The sequence below is a fragment of the Taudactylus pleione genome, unplaced genomic scaffold (genome assembly GCF_031769625.1).
Source record: "Taudactylus pleione unplaced genomic scaffold, aTauple2 ptg000554l, whole genome shotgun sequence".
In the NCBI taxonomy this organism is placed as follows: Eukaryota; Metazoa; Chordata; class Amphibia; order Anura; family Myobatrachidae; genus Taudactylus; species Taudactylus pleione.
This window is the reverse complement of record NW_028284956.1, coordinates 122504-142358: the sequence shown is the minus strand read 5'-3', so window position 1 is coordinate 142358 and position 19855 is coordinate 122504. Positions and strand designations below refer to the sequence as shown.

At 41.8% G+C, this 19855-nt stretch overlaps 1 protein-coding gene across 3 annotated transcripts in view; it reads left to right on the top strand.

The window, feature by feature from the left end:
• TP73 (tumor protein p73) overlaps positions 1 to 19855 on the top strand; it is a 176951-nt gene that overhangs the window by 74404 nt on the left and 82692 nt on the right. For all 3 annotated transcript variants that reach the window (XM_088452595.1, XM_088452594.1, XM_088452593.1), the window contains exons 2-3: positions 3430 to 3525; positions 5737 to 5860. In XM_088452595.1, the coding sequence (XP_088308721.1) occupies positions 3430 to 3525; positions 5737 to 5860 (220 nt within the window). The remainder of the gene's footprint in view (positions 1 to 3429; positions 3526 to 5736; positions 5861 to 19855) is intronic.

The window sequence follows — 19855 nt, the reverse complement described above, 5'->3', positions numbered from 1 at the left end:
CACCCCCAACATGACCTGACCACTGTACATGACCATAATACACATCTATTACACTGTATACAGACATCGGACACTACACCCCCAACATGACCGGACTACTGTACATGACCATAATACACATCTATTACACTGTATACAGACATAGGACACTACACCCCCAACATGACCTGACCACTGTACATGACCATAATACACATCTATTACACTGTATACAGACATAGGACACTACACCGCCAACATGACCTGACCACTGTACATGGACATAATACATCTATTACACTGTATACAGACATAGGACACTACACCCGCAACATGACCTGACCACTGTACATGACCATAATACACTTCTGTTACACTGTATACAGACATAGGACACTACACCCCCAACATGACCTGACCACTGTACATGACCATAATACACATCTATTACACTGTATACAGACATAGGACACTACACCTCCAACATGTCCTGACCACTGTACATGATTATAATACACATCTATTACACTGTATACAGACATAGGACACTACACCCCCAACATGACCTGACCACTGTACATGATCATAATACACATCTATTACACTGTATACAGACATAGGACACTATACCCCCAACATGACCTGACCACTGTACATGATCATAATACAGTTCTATTACACTGTATACAGACATAGGACACTACACCCCCAAAATGACCTGACCACTGTACATGACCATAATATAATTCTATTACACTGTATACAGACATAGGACAGTACACCCCCAACATGACCTGACCACTGGACATGACCATAATACACATCTATTACACTGTATACAGACATAGGACACTACACCCCCAACATGACCTGACCACTGGACATGACCATAATACAGTTCTATTACATCTGTGTATAAATAATAAGGAGCTACTAGTTTTATGCAAGAGAGTAAAGGAATAACAGATTCAGTATTGGGAAATGTAGGCTGCAGAAAGGCATTTCTTTGTGTTGCCCAGTCTCTATGATGGAAGTGATAAATAAGCTTCAGAGTTCCAACACTCTGTGCTGCCACAGGGCACTACATGGCAATGGCAATTATAGCACAGTCCCAGGGCACACCTTTATAGTAATTTACAACACGTGCCATAAAATGGATAACAGCAGAGACACGGATCATTATGTCCATCAAGAAAACTAAGGAGCAAACTACTATACAAATAGTATTAAACATGAAAGACATTTCAGAACCAACAATTCACAGCTTGGATCTGTGCCCGGAGACCAGTCAGCTGACAGCTATGATAGATAACATATGCATTGCTTATCTATTGACATTAGAGGTCATTCTTCCTACATTGAGTCGTCAGCCATAGCCGTTGCCAGTGCACACAGTGGGGTGCTGACTTGTAGTCACTGTCTCAGTATGTGTTGTGAAGTTTTCCAATCAGAACCCTCTTGGCAGACTATCATTCGCTTTATGCGTAGCCTATCAAGGCAATAAAGTGGCATATTATGACCTAACACTGGACAGGCTCAGGCTTGTCCAGCTTAGCACATTATAACGATGGGAAGTGCAGCTTCCGATTCAGTCTTCCACATGCTGAAGATCTCTGGAGGCTTCATTGGTATCTGAGCTGAGAAGAGGAGAACATGGATGGAAGTGGCAACACTTTAATGTAATTGACTCCTGCAGAGCTATGCTCGCACTCCCCCAATCGCTGCGGAGCCATGGGAGGTTTCCCAGCATGCATTGCTGCACACTAACTACTCCTCGGATGGTTAATAATAAATCATTCAAAGTTCCATGCTGGGATTACTAACAAAAATAAGAATCACTGGTTCATTAAATAGATGTTTTTAATAATAATATATATTTATTATTATTAATTATTATTATTATTATTAATAATAATTATTATTATCATTATTAAAAATAATGTAATTATTATTATCAACATAATTTTATAATTATGATGGCTTTTCTCTGAATCTAATGTCATCACATCATCATCATCATCATTATTAATTTTTTTTCTTTGATAATGTTTTTTTTGGGAACATAATAAGCTATAACTTCAGCAACATTATTATTATTATTATTATTATTATTATTATTATTATTATTATTATTATTATTTATATAGCACCATCATATTCTGTGACATGTTACAAACAAGAGCCACAGGGTAATAAAACTAGACTTGGTAATAACAGACAGACAGAGGTAAGAGGTCCCTGCTCTCAAGCTTGCATTTTGCTAAGAAGCGAGTTGTTTATGAGGATGAATTGGCGTTTTTCAGAGCACCAGAAGTTACAAATGAAAAGTCCATATTTCTTTTCACTAAACAAATGTTTAGTAGGTGATTTTATTTGCCAAATATACAAACTTTTTTATTTATTTTTTTTAAAGTAAAAATATATAAACTCCAATAAAGTGTAAAATTAAGAAACACACAAGCAGTTTTCAATTGATTCAATTTTATTATTTTGGTAAGCCATTTTTTTTCCCCTGGACATATTTTATTATACTCATGGTGGACTGTCTATGAAAAGTCACACTTGTACAGATAAAAATGCAATTTTAATTTAAGAAAAACAGAAAATGAATATCCTTATCTGAACAAACCTACCCAGTTTTATGTATTTGTATGTACAGTGTTTTGTAACTCTTGTAGTCAGATTACCGCCGGCCGGGAATCCCGACAATGGAAGCCCGACCCGGGACTAAGGATAGGCGTCAAAATCCCGACGGCCAGCATCCCAAAAATTCTTAACTCTTTTTCACCATTTTGAACCCTTGGTACATGTAGCGATTCCATTATAAATGAACCAAGTCAGCAAGTGGAATCAGGTAGAATTAGACAGATTAATATCTCTACAAGTCAGTAATACAGAGGTAAACACTTGCTAAATTAAACAGTAAAATTTGATATTATATTTAGTTAAAGGATGAACCCGTCATCTACAAAATATTAAGCTGTCGTTAGCTAGTGCTTGTCAAATTGCATCGGTATAGATGGTGATATCGGAACATAGGCCCAATATTGCAGCATGCCAAAAACCCAACAGATCGCAGTGGATCAGATCATTAGCGCTACATGACTGCTACCTGCCTGTCCATCTGATCGCTTGTCAAACCCCCCCCCCCAATATGTCATCCAGTTTCGCAACAGTCATATTTGTCCAATTTGTTCACCCATGGTTGCGTCCAAGTTAGAGACATTCAGGGTGGGTGTCCGAATCGCCCCTGTGTGCGACCATCTTATCAGAGCATGCACCGTCATATGTCTTTGTCACCATCAGGCTTTGCAATGATAATACGTTGATGTTTATGTAAGTAACCCTGTTGTTGGGGTTGCCGCTGTAGAGTAGAATCCACATATGGCAGATTATTGAGATTGTGCCCTCTGATTGTAATACTGACGCCTGTCTGTGTTCTGGTCACAGAGTGATATATCCTTTGTCTGACTCCCCCTCGGTGAAGATGTCCCATTCTTCCCCTGCTGATGAAGGGACGACATTTGAACACCTCTGGAGTACCCTGTAAGTCACAGCTGTGGGATGTATGTCGTTCTTAATTCCCCTTAGTATTACGGGACAGGAATGATGTTCAAGCATGCTTTTGTGCAGTGTAATATCTACCAATGAGGGGTTTAACTTACTATTAAAGTACTGCAACCTATTGCCACAACTCTATCATATTGCCTATACTACACATATTTTATACATTACACTTGTATCACGTTAGGGATCAGAAGGGATGGGGCGATATCTGGCATGCAGGGGGCATGTGATTTAATGTTACCCAGATTTACTGTAGGTGTTTCATCAGGGTGTATAGATTGGTGGACGCGCTAAGTTTGGGGTACAAGGCCTCATAGACTACCTCTAGATTTTGAAACACATTGACACAGGTTGGGAATTGTTCTGCGGCTACCGGGTATTTCTCAGTTTATTAAGGTGGCAAATATGTTTTTTTTAATATAGTATATGGGGTAGATTTACTAAAGCGACTAAAACAGACAAGTGCTGGTGCTGGCCATAACAACTAATCAGATTCTGTCTATCATTTTCAAGCATGCAATAAAGAAATTATAGCTACAATCTGATTGGTTGCTGTGGATAACACTACCGCTTGTCTGTTTTAGTCGCCTTAGTAAATCTGCTCCATAGAGTCAATTTCAGCACCTTGTGTTAGTCCAATACTTCAACTATACAGCGCATAAAATGTAGAGTTATGGTTGAATGGATGGGGTCGTGTTTCCTTGAAACTAATAGGCTGAATGAAGTTCTTAGTTCAATTTTGAATGAATTGTTAGTTTCAAGCTAAATACATTATTTGTCATCAGATGTTGTACTATTAAGTCCCAAATTATTTGGTACACAATATTTTTGCAAGGACTTGTCATGAAAACCCTTTATAAAGGCAGTGTTTAAGTTAGGACCTTTGGATTGCACAGTTATGTATTGGGTCTGGTAGAAACCTGCTGCTTTCAGTTCTGGATGGCAAGGCCTGCTGGGACTTCTAGTTCCATAGCTAATCGCTAGCAATGAATTGCATACGTTTGCTTTGGGCTGTATGTACACTACCGCAGTCCAGTTTTTGGTGTGTTTATGTAACCTATGTATCATGTTTAGGTGTTCCTTCCCTCAACACACAGCAGTATTGTATACAAAGGTTTATGTTATTACAGGGCACCTCATCATTCATTATTATAACACAGTCACATTCTTCATCTCTGGGGCTATTTCCCCTCAGCTGACGTGCTTTGCACTCATTTTAACAACAATAGCTATATCTGAAAACAACAATATATACACAATAATAATAAACATGTAGAGAAGTTGCTTGTAGCAACCAGTCAGCTTCTTCTAGCTATCATTTTTCTAGTACATTCTATAAAATGATAGGTAGAAATAAGTTGCCCATAGCAATCTGGTTGCTATGGGCAACTTATTCACCTGCTCTCTTTAAAAGGTTTGATACATCTCCCGTATAATATTTGAGACAGCCCTGAGCACAAGCAGCCCAGAATACGCATAAAGTACCCGTACGTTTCCCCCGATCCTGGACTGATTTATTCAGTGTCTCCCTAGTACTAAGATCAGAAATACTCATAGTGTTCATTCTAGCACCCTGTACCTGTCACAACTCGTGCAGTTCCTCTATCCTGCCTGGGGCGTCGCTCTCTGCTCTGGTGCTTCTAGCATTATCCGCTGATGTAACAAACTGTTGTGATTCAGCAGCTTGTGTGCTAGAAGCACCAGAGCAGAGAGCAACATCCCAGGCAGGAAAGAGGAACTGCGCGGGTTTTAACAGGTGCAGGGAGCTAGAATGAACACTATACTCAGAACTAAATAAAATGACTACATTCACTTACAATAGATAATTGATGCTATTATATGTATAATCTCCTATAAATAATATCTGTATGTGACAATGAGTTGTGATGTCATCTCTTATAGTTAGTGCATGCTGATTTCATCACTACAGCCGTGGTCATGGAAACAAGTGTTTTATTAGGAAGGGTAATGGTCCCCAAACTATATATATTATTAGAGATATTAGAAGTCACCTCTAGCTTTAGAACCTGTATAAAAGCCCCTGGTCCTGTCACTTTATATGGACACGGAACACCTTATACAGTACCAATATTCTTACAGCTCACAGTAAAGGATACATGATGTCATATCTAGCGAATGTCACTGGTCAGATACAGTAGTAACTCCAGTTTTAACCCACTCTCCTATCAGGGAACCGGACAGTAACTATTTTGATCTGCCACAGTCGAGTCATTCAGATAACTCGGAGGTCTCCAATCGCACAGAGGTCAACATGGATGTGTACCAGATGAGGAACATGAATGAATCGATCATGGTACGTATGAAATGTCAATCATGTGGCTCATACATGTGTATATAGAATTTAATACATTGCAGGAACTTTAAACATCGTAATGTGTTTTTTTTTAAATATATATATATTTTGCTTTCATATATGTCTTACTTTGTAGTTATTTCTCTTATATTAATATATTAGGGCCAACGTACCCTGCAAACTGAAGTCTTGTAATGAAAGAGTTCAAAGATGAATAGAATGAGAATTCTGATGTTCAGTGTAACCCTGGCAATGTTTATTTTTTTTCCCCAATACAATGTTTAACACTATAATTTTAAGATCAGTTAGTTTAAACTATACAGGGAACACTGGTCTGCAGGTGGTGCTGTTTGTCCTTCCTATATTTTGCAGACATGCTTTTCCACATTCCAAATATTATCTGTAAAGGGCATAGGCTTCCACTAGTGGCTGAAATGGTGTACTACACTCCAGAGCAATCACAAAACCAGTTTTATTTTTATTTCAATACCTTTTTGAAGTGATAATTGATTTATCTCTTAAAATTAGGATCAGTGATGCATTAAGAGAATTGTAGGCCTACCGTAATAGAAGAATAATGGAAAATAATTAAGATTTCCAGTACATCTACTTTAACAAATGACATATTCAGCGGCGTGAAAAAGTTTTTTGCCCCCTTATAATTTCTTTCTATTTTTGCATATTTGGCGCACTTAATTGTTTCACATCTGCCAATAAAACTGAATAGAATACAAAGACCCCCTGAGTAAATGCAAGCTAAAGTTTTTTTTAAATGATCATTTATTGAAGGAAAAAATTATACAGCACCCACTGGCCTTGCACAGTCCATGAACGAATGTACACCAGGGGAAGGGCTTGTATAAGTTACAGAGGCAATACCGGCCAAGGACTCTGCAGCGCCAGAATCAGAACCTAGAAATGCGTTATACGATCGTTTTCATTTTAATATGTGCTGAAAGTGTAAAGAATTTGATAGTCGATAATACAACAGCGGCAGGACCTTGTCCAAGCATGAGCTGCGTTGGCACTCGCTGTGATTGACATTAGGTTGTACAGTAATTCTGAAATACTTGAGAAAAATTTGTGCTGCAACACGCAGAGCTGGCACGGCTGTTACCTCGTAACTCCGGAAAGAACCCCACTCTCTGATCTGACTCCGTACGGACATGCTGGATGCCGAATGTAAACATGTTCTATAGATTTTTTTTTCTTGTTTAATTGAAAGAATTCAATGTGCGTTGCTTTCCAAAAAGGGAATGAAATGTGCCCATAATTTCCCTGTGAGGTCATCGCTCTTTGGCACTATTTGATAGATTATACCTCATGATATTAATGCCAGAACACATTTTCAGACAAAAATAGAAGTGACTATATAAAAAATAAAATAAAAATATAAAAGAATATTATTTAACTGTACATTGGTTTTTTTTTTTTGGGGGGGGCACATATACAACTTTTTGTTTATAAGGGCAGGCTTGAACAACTAATTATATAGAAGATAATAAAGTGTACCCATCTCTTGAGCAGTGTAGGCAGCCATTTTGTACCTCATGACTCTTAGTGAATTCACAGCCGGCATTCTCTTGAATATTGGTTCAGCCCACCTAATGGCTGCCTAGATTTCTCACACCATGACAGGTGTTAAAGTATACAACTGCCGGCACATGGCAAGGTTCTCTACATTATTCCAATATTCACGTACTATTGTAAACTTGGCTGCCATAGCGTTCTTGCTACTTATACTTCACATAAGATTCCCAATAGTTGCCAGAACCCCTATCCCTTGTTATATACCTCAAAGTATTGTCCTCAGATATAATGTTTTTCTGCAGGGTCATACAACAAGCTTACTGGTAGGAGGTCTGGTGTGCGCAGGGACTAAACTTCCCCCAATCCCTTATGTCCAATAGTGTATATTATATCTACATTTATTAGAGATGTTACTAATGGTCACTTGAATATTAGATGTAGTGGGTTTTTTTCATCTTAGTAGAAACAGATTTCTCATATCTATACCTGTAGAAATATAATTATTTGACCATATTTGTTTTTTTCCTTTGTGATGACTGCATGTCCCCTGGCCCCTGGCCTGCAGTAACAGACACCCACTCGCTGCTTGGCTTCCTAACTCCTTGCCGGCTTTGTTGTTAACTTTGTAAAAAAAATAAGACCGAAGGATCAGATGGAGAGTGGAATACTAATTATAGGCCAAGCCAAGCTGCTGACTGCGGCTTCATCACACCCTGGCCTGTGACCCTCGTAGTGTGACGGCGGCTTCCTTACTGGGGGGATGCCAGGACGGTAATAAACGATCCCCAGTCTGATTTCATTATTCCAACTCAATGGGCACATAGGAACGCATATATGTATATATTTATGTAATATATACTGTATATTTGTGTGTGGATATATGTATATATACATTTATTTACTTAATATATGTGTGTGTATGTATGTATGTATGTATATATATATATATGTGTATATATATATATATATAAACAAATGTCCCAACTGACTTATCAACGCCCAGCCCTGGCCCCTGGACCTGGAAACATGTAATTTGGGGAGTATATTCCTTCCATGATGTAGGCATCCATTAAGTAGGGATTTTTCAAAATTTGACTCCTAGGGGTTAAAAAGGGCTAAAATGTTTCCTCCCCCCTGTGCAGTGTCCTGCCTGTCTCATCGTGGCTACAGCACAGTTCAATATTAAAATAGGGGAGTCGCACCAACTGTCACCCCAACTGCTGCCAATCATCAGTGGCAGTTGGCGTGGCTCCCCTATTTGCAGAAACACTGCTGGATCCTCACGTGGCCTATGAGGCAGACAGCACTGCAAAGGAGTAAAATATGTTTTCATGGATTCCCACAGAGGTGAGGGAGAAAAATGTGTTACAACAGTGGTGAGAGGGGAGTGTGTTACTATAGAGGTGAGGGAGGGGAATGTGTTGCTACACAGATGAGGGAGGAGAATGTGTTACTATAGAGGTGAGGGAGGGGAATGACAAATGTGTTACTACGGGGTGAAGGAAGGGAATGTGTTACAACTTGTGTGAGAGGGGAATGAGTTACTACAGGGGTGAGATGTCGTAATGTGTTACTACACAGCGTGAAGGGGGATTGTGTTACTCCAAAGGTGAGGGAGGGGAATAAGTTACTACAGGGGTGAGTGAGGATAATGTGTTATTACAGGTGTGAGGGAAGGATTGCATTTCTACACAGGTGAGGGATGGGAATGTCGAATGTGTTACAACATGGGCAAGGGAGGGAAATGTGTTACTACAGAGGAGAGCAAGGATAATGTGTCATTACATAGGCGAGGGAGGGTAGTGTCTTTGTCCTACTAGGCACATCAGCTAGTGTGTGTGTATATATGCACTATATATATATATATATATATATATACACCGTTTGGGTGTTTTAGTAATTTAGTGCCATTGGTACTGATGAAATAATAGATTTGTTTGGCTGATCATTTGCTTAATTCAATTTAAACAGGGTGAAATAAAATATCATGGTAAATATAAAGTACAACAATAAATTGATGAGTGATAATTAATATGGCTTTATAGAATCAATGGTTTGTTGTTGTTTTTTTACATCTGTAAATAAATATATATGAAACAAGTTATTTTAAGAAGAATTTTCAAGCAAAAGTATCAGCGCAAAGTATTTGTTTCCTACCTTAAATAAAGTGGGGAGTGGACTGTGACTCCATGTGTAGGATGGGAAAACCCCTCTGCAGGAGAGGAACAGGAAGTGCAGTGTGATAAGAGCACAACCCGCGGGTTAGGACCCCGGTCTAGGCTTCAGACCTTCATACTGTCAAATACACTGAGAACAACAGATAACTAACTTGTTCTGCTGCAGTCAGTGTATAGAAAATACCTGGTACAGTAATACAATATGTGATTTCATGCCACCAATATGTCAATTATATCAGTGGTGGGCAGATTAATGTGGGATTCAGGAGTTATTCAGTCAACTATAGCAGTAGGATCCTTTAAAGAACCCGGCAAGATGTCCATCCATTGGTGTCTGTCTCCTAATAGATATTCGCCAGCAGCAATTTCCCAGGCGCATTGGAAGCATGGCTCCTGGGGCTGTGCCCAGCCCTGCGTTATATTTATGCGGATGGATGTGATTGTACATTATTAGCTTCCCGTTCCCAGAAACAATACTGTCATGTTATTGTCACCTCTGGCAGTTTGGTGATGTTCTAATGCACTGGCGTAACTAGGGTATTTGGAGCCCGGGGCAAAAGTAAAAGCGGAACCCCCCACACACACACTATGTGTGCCGAAAAGTGGGTGTGGCCGCATTCCACAAGGGGCATGGCCACTGAAAAATGGGGGCATGTCAACACGATGCACTGTTTATCGTCACTATGGGAACATTCCTTTCCATTCCATATGCACCTTAATGCCTCTTGTAGTAGTGTCCCTTATGCAGTGCCCCCAGTAGTAGTGCCCCTTATGCAATGCCACCTGTTGTAGTGCACATTATGCAGTGCCCCCTTTAGTAGTGCCCCTTATGCAATGCCCCGTTTGTAGTGCACATTATGCAGTGCCCTTTATGCAGTGCAACGTATACAGTGCTCCCAGTAGTGCCTCTTATGCAGTGCCCCTTTTGCAGCGCCCTCTGTAGTGATCATATGCAGTGCCCCCAGTAGTGCCTTTTATGCAGTGCCCCAGTGGAGCCCATTATACAGTGCCCCCAGTAATGCCCCTTATACAGTACCCCCAAGTAGTAGCGCCTCTTACACATAAAACACACAGACAGACAAAATTATACTTACCAGAATGCCCGCTCTTGCACCCGCCACTGTCCGCTCCTCCCCTTCTGTTCGGCACTATAGGAGAGACGTCACGACATCTGCGGGAGCCGGAAGGTGGAGCTCATGAGTGAGCTCCAGCCTGGCTCCTCCCCTGGGTGCAGCAGCCAATAAGAGTCTGTCTGGCTCCTATTGGTTGCTGAAACAGCGGCGGCGAGTTTGTTATAGTGTATAGTGCCGTGGACCAAACGTGCCCTGGACTGCGGGTCCAACGGCACTCAGGGCACGTGCCCCGCTCGACGCCCCCACGTTACACCACTGTTCTAGTGTTGCTATGATGAACTTGCCGCAGAGAAATCACCTTGGCTGCTGAGGAATAGAATAGTGCGGTGACAATAGAATAACTGTCCTAATAATTACAGAACCTGAAAACAAATGCTGCTCCTTTAACCTGTACTTGCACTGTGATATTGTGTAGCTTTCACCAAGATGAGTGCTGATCGTTCCCTATAAGGAATGTCTTGAAAATTGGGAATAATTCAGAGCAACGCCGCGCATACATTCCTCGTATTAATAACTTAATATTGTGTGTCCTAATTTTACATCGGAGCCCCCTCTGCCACATTATGGAGGGAGTCATTTTAGATGCTAAATTATACATTACCGCCGAGATCGGTCACAAGACTAATGAGCAGCTATTGTAGCTCCGTATTCCCTTTTTTTTTATTTCCTTAGTACTTTCCAGTGGCATTATACCACCTTACTCATTCTGTATGGCATATGTAAATCTCAGTGTCCGGTCTAATTTCATATATTCAAATTGTCAGTATCCTTATGTTCATTCGGTGAGCAGAATTAGGGGCAGATGTACTAAGGCTTGGAGAGAGATAAAGTGGAAAGAGATAAAGTACCAATCAATCAGCTCCTGTCATTTTTTTAAACACATCCTGTAATGTGACAGGAGCTGATTGGTTGGCACTTTATCTAACTCCATTTTATCTCTTTTCAAGGCTTAATACATAGGCTCTTCAATCTAACTCTATTTTATCTCTACCCCAAGGCTTAGTACATCTCCCCCTGATATCTGGATGATACTTATTACCACTCTTATATTGTCTATACAGCAACCAATAACACTGCACAACAATGAAAATGTTTCCGATGTGAAAATAGTTACTTCTGATTGATTTCAGCATGCAAAGAATGAATATGACATTTAAAACTCTCAGTTAGTTCTGATTCCGAGATATAGCCCATTTATGACGATGTAGGGGTATTCCTAGTGAGGTGGACATGATCGAGAGACTCTTACCAGCAATCCGCGTTCCGCGCAGAGGGGGCGGGGCCTAATTACCCAATTAAATGAATCAGTTATTTGTCGCCTCCCCTATTCAAATATATGCAATTCACGGGATTACCCATACAAGATAACTGTGGTGCACTGAGTGACAAGCATAGGGAGCGATTCCACCAAGACATTTCAGCAATGGAACAAAGATATCAGAGTAGGTGATCACTACTGTTGGACAGTGACAAGAGATGCCCCAGAAGAGGAGTACAAGCCACAAGCAAAGAGAAAGCACCCCCATGAATAGGCCACTATATTAGATAGTACTTTCCTATGCTGTATGTTTGTTTCCTACGCTGTATGTTTGTTTCCTATGCTGTATGTTTGTTTCCTATGCTGTATGTTTGTTTCCTATGCTGTATGTTTGTCAAGAAAATATCAGATTATTTTAAAATAGCTTTTCACTATGACTATATTACTAATGTACATACAGTATAGTGCAAGTAGTGTAGCTCAAAAAATAGAGCTAGTAAAAACATTCTGAAATCATTTTAGTTTTTCTTGACCTCAAATTAGTAAAGTATGACTATTTTTACAAAGGAAACAAATTAAAAGTATTCATTTGTTGTACAGTGTTATTTGTGGTGTTTCATATAAGTTATCCCATATTTATACATTTGATGTCTCCAGAACCTTGAAAGAGTCATTTAATGCCTCAGCAAACACTGTATATCAACATAGTAATAATACCTGTTAACCATAAAATAAGATAAAGGTATTATGAAGGTAAACGGTAAGTCTCCCTGATCTTGGCTTGGAGATGAGACCTATTGATCTTACCGTAACGATAACACTGAGGGACAAGCGACCAGTTGCCACAGTCTAAGCCCTTCCGGCAACTTGTACATCCTTTCTGTCCTTGTGGATAAGTTTGTGTGTGAGTTGCAATGCCAATTTTATTCTGTAGTCTCTTCTCGTTTGCCAGAATCCAGCTTTGCAGAATTAAAACACATTGAGTTCAATAAAAGAAGGAGCCACATTCCCCCCCCTCTCAGTAGGACACTTGGTGTAGTCCAATACAACGCTGGGCAAGCCTGGGCCTGCCTGGTGGTTTAATGAATAGTCATGAGGAAAGGGGAGGGTCCAAGTTTGTTGTTGGATGCAGCTAGTTGACAGAACCAAGGGAGATGAGAAAAAAAATTAAAAATAAAAAAATAACACACTGCATACATGTACCACAGCATCCTCCAAGGCACATACGCTGTGTTGCGTACCTGGGTGGCGTCTGCATTTTTCTTTCATACCTACCCTACAGTCGCTCCTTCTGACCCCATGACTCTGCTGGGACAATTCCTTCTTGCATTTTTATTCCAGGAAGACTAAGATGCTGTATATAAGTGACCCCATGCAGCCGTATACGGTAGGTAATACAGGGCATACGTCTGCATTTTGTTTTCTTACTCTTTAATATTTTTATAGTATTTATTTTTATTTTTTATTTTTAGTATTTTTTTTTTAGTATTATTATCCTGTTAAAATTACTTTCCTCCAAGCTCGGCTGCCTTCCTGACGCTGTGGTGTGGCTCACACCTGTTGCCATTTAGCTTCTGCCATGCGTGAGATTAGGAAATTAGGGTCTTCTTGTGGGAACCACTAAGAATCGGCGACAATCACAACACAATGAATTCGATATGGTGCAACAGTGTGCTGCAGTGTAATCTTACTCTGTTGTTTTCATTCTAAGATAATGTTTGCAACATAAAATTAGTGTAGCTCTTGTTTTCATCAATTTTATAATTTTCTAGCTGTTTAGTGCAACCTGTATCGGTGAAAAGCAAATATACAAAGTTACATGTTGTGACTTCACGAGTTACAACTAACGGATATAGGCAAAATCCAAGAATACATTATGTATGCATGAGTATTGATATATATTTGTTTTTAATTGCATTTTTTATTATTACACTATACGTGCCCTCTTGGTGTTTGTTTATATCTGTTTTAAATCCTGTACTGGCAAAAGGTCTTCCTCGAAGAGCAGATGTTTTATTTGAACATATAAGTTTTAAATAGTGCAGAATAAAGATGAGTAGAGATATTGGCATTCATGTGAATAAATGCTTACAAAAGTGGTCATATATATAACTTTTGTATTTATTCACAGGAATGCTAATATCTCTGCTTCTACGAGTATATTTTTCTTTTTGTGTTGAAACAGCACAATAAATGTAATATTGATATTTAATATTTTAGAGCAAACATACTATTTTTTTTATTAATTTATTTAAAAATAATGAGTTTGAACACATCTTGTATTTAAATTACTAATTTTAATTCGTAATTCTAGAGTTCAGTTATACACTAGCAATAACTGATTCCACACTTACAAGCATTTAGAATATATATTTTTTTATTATTATCATTATTATTATTATTATTATTATTATTATTATCATCATTAATAATGCTAATAATTATATTACTACTACCATAAACCAAGGAAATAACTTTCTGGTTAACACTATAAGTAAAAAAAATAAGGATCCATTATAAGAGGAAACATATTTGAATATATATATATATATATATATATATATATATACACTATATTTAAATAATAAATACAATAAAATGTTACAGTAAACTGTTGTGGAAGGAATCGCCTGCTTCCATGGCAGTGATACCTTTATTGCTATAATTTTGGTAAAATAATCTAAGAATATAATTTAATCTTAGGAAAAATAAAGAATAATAATGTAAGGCAATATTTACGATTAGTTATCATCTATTGTGACCTGAATGTGTCATGTTTTTGTTTAAAATTTCACCAACTTGTTAAGCCTACTTTTCTATTGACAGTGTCTAGAATATTTGAATATAATGTCTGTTTTATTACTGACATTATATATATATATATATATATATAAAACATCAGAAGGGAATGGGCCAGCAGGAAGCCACATATAGAGCTATAGAGTTAGATAGATATATTTATATAATATTCAGTCTCAAGATGATAGGAAGTTGTCTGCTGACTCAAACATTATAATTTTGCACAAGAATATTGTACTTGCATCTCCTCCAAATCTCTAGTGATACTCTAGTAAATTACACCTCTCTCTGCCTGCAGCCGTACGCACAGGTATCACGGCTACACCTGTCAAACAGCTGTCTCTCATACGCTTCCCAGGTGATGCACCTTGCAACGCCCCTGCATCACCCTCCTAGCTGTGTCCCCTAGGACTCTAAGGAGGGGTCATAACAATCCCTTCTCACATGTGCACAAAACGATAATTGAAAACCTTGGAAAGACAAAACCAACTCTATTGCCATCTCCTAAGATACAAGTGCCAGTGTTGAGTGACAGAGGCGCAAGATAGGTGACCATGACATCCATCCGACTGGTGCCACGGAGCAGGAGATAGCACCTCATCTTTCCACGTTCTCATGTGTATCAGGCGGTGAGGGATGTGTCAGTGAGGACAGGGCAACATGTGACAGGGGCAGTGACATGATGTGAGGAGGGGAATGGAGGCAGCAGGAAGTCACAGACTGAGAGTTATATAGTGGAAGGAGCAGGGTCCCCAGCAGCACAGAGTATATCAGGAGATTAGTGATGTGTCAGTGAGGACAGGGCTGCATGTGACAGGGGCAGTGACATGATGTGAGGAGGGGAATGGAGGCAGCAGGAAGTCACAGACTAAGAGTTATATAGTGGAAGGAGCAGGGTCCCCAGCAGCACAGAGTATATCAGGAGATTAGTGATGTGTCAGTGAGGACAGGGCTGCATGTGACAGGGGCAGTGACATGATGTGAGGAGGGGAATGGAGGCAGCAGGAAGTCACAGACTGAGAGTTATATAGTGGAAGGAGCAGGGTTCCCCAGCAGCACAGAGTATATCAGGCAGGCCCGCTGAGAGCCACGGCGGGCCCGGGTAATAGGGGGTGTGGGCACGCCCCCTTTCCGAAAAAAAAAAGATTTGCAGTGGGGAGGGGGGCGCTCTGGGCCCCATCAGCCCTGCTCAAAGCCAGGGGGGGCGCGATCAGTGTGATCGCTCCCCCCCACAGGCATAGGAGACTGCTGTGGCTGGTGCTCAGCAGCCACGAGCAGTCTCCACTGCAGCTCAGCACACGCTGTGTGCTGGGCTGCTGTGAGGGAGGGGGAGCGGCGCCGGACCCGGGCCCCCACCGGGCCCCTCAGGAAGCTGGGCCCCGGTAATCTGTACCCACTCCCCCCCCTCTCGGCGCCCCTGATATCAGGAGATGAGTGATGTGTTAGTGAGGTATTCTTGCCAACTCTCCCTGATTGTCAGGGAGACTCCCGGAAATAGTAGCAATCTCCCTGACTCCCTGAAGAGTCCAACAATCTACCTGATTGCACCTTACCCCCATTATGTAGCTATTATATACTTGGGGAAAAAAAAATCAGAGATCTATACATTCAAATGGTATAATCAGTGCCATTTCCCTGCATTGCGTATAAGGCACAATGATCCCTATGGCTACATGCATTTTCATATAAGGTTTCTCGTGGCCACTTATATGGATACAGACCTTACTAACTGCTTTGGGGCTTGTTTACATGTGGATGTAAGTCAGTTTTATGGCACACCTCTCAGATGTAGCTGTACACGTCCACTTTACCGCTGCGCTCATGGGTGCTGCTTTCACACATACTTGCCTACCCTCCCGATTTGGTCGGGAGCCTCCCGAAAATCGGGTGCCGCTCGCGGCCTCCTGGGAAGGCAGGCAAGTCTACCGCAAGCTGCCGACCCCTCCTGTCCCAACCTGCGATGAGTGAGAATCCCCCAGGAAGTGGGGGGGGGGGTCTGTGACGTGATTCATGCCGAATCACATCATTTTGACCCTGTCCCCTGCTTCACAATGCCGGGATTATCGGCATTGTGTAGCGGGGGCAGGGCCAAAATGACGTGCCTGTGTGGCCACGCCCCCGCTCCGCCCACATCACTCAGCCACGCCCCCTGATTTTGCCGATCTGGCTGCCCCCCTCCCGGAAGGGGCAGCCAGAATGTCGACATGTCTGCTTTCACAGTCTCCCTGAAATGGTTTTTCAAAAGTAGGCAAATATGTAGTGAGGACAGGGCTGCATGTGACAGGGGCAGTGACATGATGTGAGGAGGGGAATGGAGGCAGCAGGAAGTCACAGGCTGAGAGTTATATAGTGGGAGGAGCAGGGTCCCCAGCAGCACAGAGTATATCAGGAGATGAGTGATGTGTTAGTGAGGACAGGGCTGCATGTGACAGGGGCAGTGGCATGATGTGAGGAGGGGAATGGAGGCAGCAGGAAGTCACAGGCTGAGAGTTATATAGTGGGAGGAGCAGGGTCCCCAGCAGCACAGAGTATATCAGGAGATGAGTGATGTGTTAGTGAGGATAGGGCTGCATGTGACAGGGGCAGTGACATGATATGAGGAGGGGAATGGAGGCAGCAGGAAGTCACAGCCTGAGAGTTATATAGTGGAAGGAGCAGGGTCCCCAGCAGCACAGAGTATATCAGGAGATGAGTGATGTGTTAGTGAGGACAGGGATGCATGTGACAGGGGCAGTGACATGATGTGAGGAGGGGAATGGAGGCAGCAGGAAGCCACAGACTGAGCGTTATATAGTGGGAGGAGCAGGGTCCCCAGCAGCACAGAGTATATCAGGAGATGAGTGATGTGTTAATGAGGATAGGGCTGCATGTGACAGGGGCAGTGACATGATATGAGGAGGGGAATGGAGGCAGCAGGAAGTCACAGACTGAGCGTTATATAGTGGGAGGAGCAGGGTCCCCAGCAGCACAGAGTATATCAGGAGATGAGTGATGTGTTAGTGAGGATAGGGCTGCATGTGACAGGGGCAGTGACATGATGTGAGGAGGGGAATGGAGGCAGCAGGAAGTCACAGGCTGAGAGTTATATAGTGGGAGGAGCAGGGTCCCCAGCAGCACAGAGTATATCAGGAGATGAGTAATGTGTTAGTGAGGACAGGGCTGCATGTGACAGGGGCAGTGGCATGATGTGAGGAGGGGAATGGAGGCAGCAGGAAGTCACAGGCTGAGAGTTATATAGTGGGAGGAGCAGGGTCCCCAGCAGCACAGAGTATATCAGGAGATGAGTGATGTGTTAGTGATGATAGGGCTGCATGTGACAGGGGCAGTGACATGATATGAGGAGGGGAATGGAGGCAGCAGGAAGTCACAGCCTGAGAGTTATATAGTGGGAGGAGCAGGGTCCCCAGCAGCACAGAGTATATCAGGAGATGAGTGATGTGTTAGTGAGGATAGGGCTGCATGTGACAGGGGCAGTGACATGATATGAGGAGGGGATTGAAGGCAGCAGGAAGTCACAGACTGAGAGTTATATAGTGGGAGGAGCAGGGTCCCCAGCAGCACAGAGTATATCAGGAGATGAGTGATGTGTTAGTGAGGATAGGGCTGCATGTGACAGGGGCAGTGACATGATATGAGGAGGGGAATGGAGGCAGCAGGAAGCCACAGACTGAGCGTTATATAGTGGGAGGAGCAGGGTCCCCAGCAGCACAGAGTATATCAGGAGATGAGTGATGTGTTAGTGAGGACAGGGCTGCATGTGACAGGGGCAGTGACATGATGTGAGGAGGGGAATGGAGGCAGTAGGAAGTCACAGGCTGAGAGTTATATAGTGGGAGCAGCAGTAGAGATGTGGTATTGTTGTACTGAATGTTATACGTGTGTGTTGTGTGTGTGCTGCACTTCCTATATCTAACTTGGGGACTGATTCAAAAATTGTACGCTAATGCTATCCCAGCTGTAAATTTGTATGCTGCGGATGTACGGAAATATGCAAATACCTCAGCTGCCGAGGAATGTACTGAGGTGCCCACAGGAGGCATCGCAAATCCAAGCATCTGCGTAGAAAGAAGCAGCACCCGTCGCAGATTATTAGATTGTCGCAGTCCAGAGCAAGAACTGAGAAGCCTGAGCTATATTTCCTGTATACTGGATAGCAGACGCAGGCTGTGACACACCCTCGAAACGGTCCCGACACGCGGGTGTTCCTTGCTGCTGCTCCCGTTACCTCCCACAAACCGTCCCTTGAATAAAGTCTCACAGCGTGCAACACCTGGTAATCACTCACATTGGCATATAGTGTACCATTCTGAATGGCCCTTGGTCATATTAGATATTATTCTCACTATCATCTGAAAAGTTTCCTACTGTACCAAAATACCAGAGCAAATTTACAGCATTATAAATGCGCCCCACATATAAATTCCATTTTAATGCCGCGAACACACTAGACGATAAAAGTGAACGATATGAATGATTACGATATTGTTCAACAATATATCGTTCATATCGTCTAGTGTGTATGGTCCGAACAACCAACAATGCGCGCTCCCGCGGGTCGTTATCCCCAGTCAGCTGTACAATCTGGGGATATCATGAGCGATATCCCCCTGCCATCGCTCATTGTCGCCAGCATCGGCATGTGTGTATGCACTTGCTGATTCCGACACCCCCGCCGGGTCTTTCGCTGACGAGATCGGCTCATACACACATCTAGTGCAGGGGTAGCCAACCTTGGTCCTCGAGAGCTACTAACAGTTCACGTTTTCCAGATCACCTAGCTGGTGCACAGGTGCAGTCATTACTCACTAACACATTTGAAAACATCCACAGGTGGTACTAATTATTTCACTTGTGATTCTGTGAGGAGACCTAAAAAACATGCACTGTTGGTAGCTCATGAGGACCAGGGTTGGCTACCCCTGGTCTAGTGTATATGAGCCATAACTGTGTATTAATAGAATTAGACAGTTTATGAAAGTGATGTAAAAGAAGCCTGCGCTGTATTTTTCTATATACATTCTATATACATTATTTCTGCTTTGTGCCTGGCGTAACATTTACAACATAAACATCCACTGGATCTGATGGAGATGTCAGC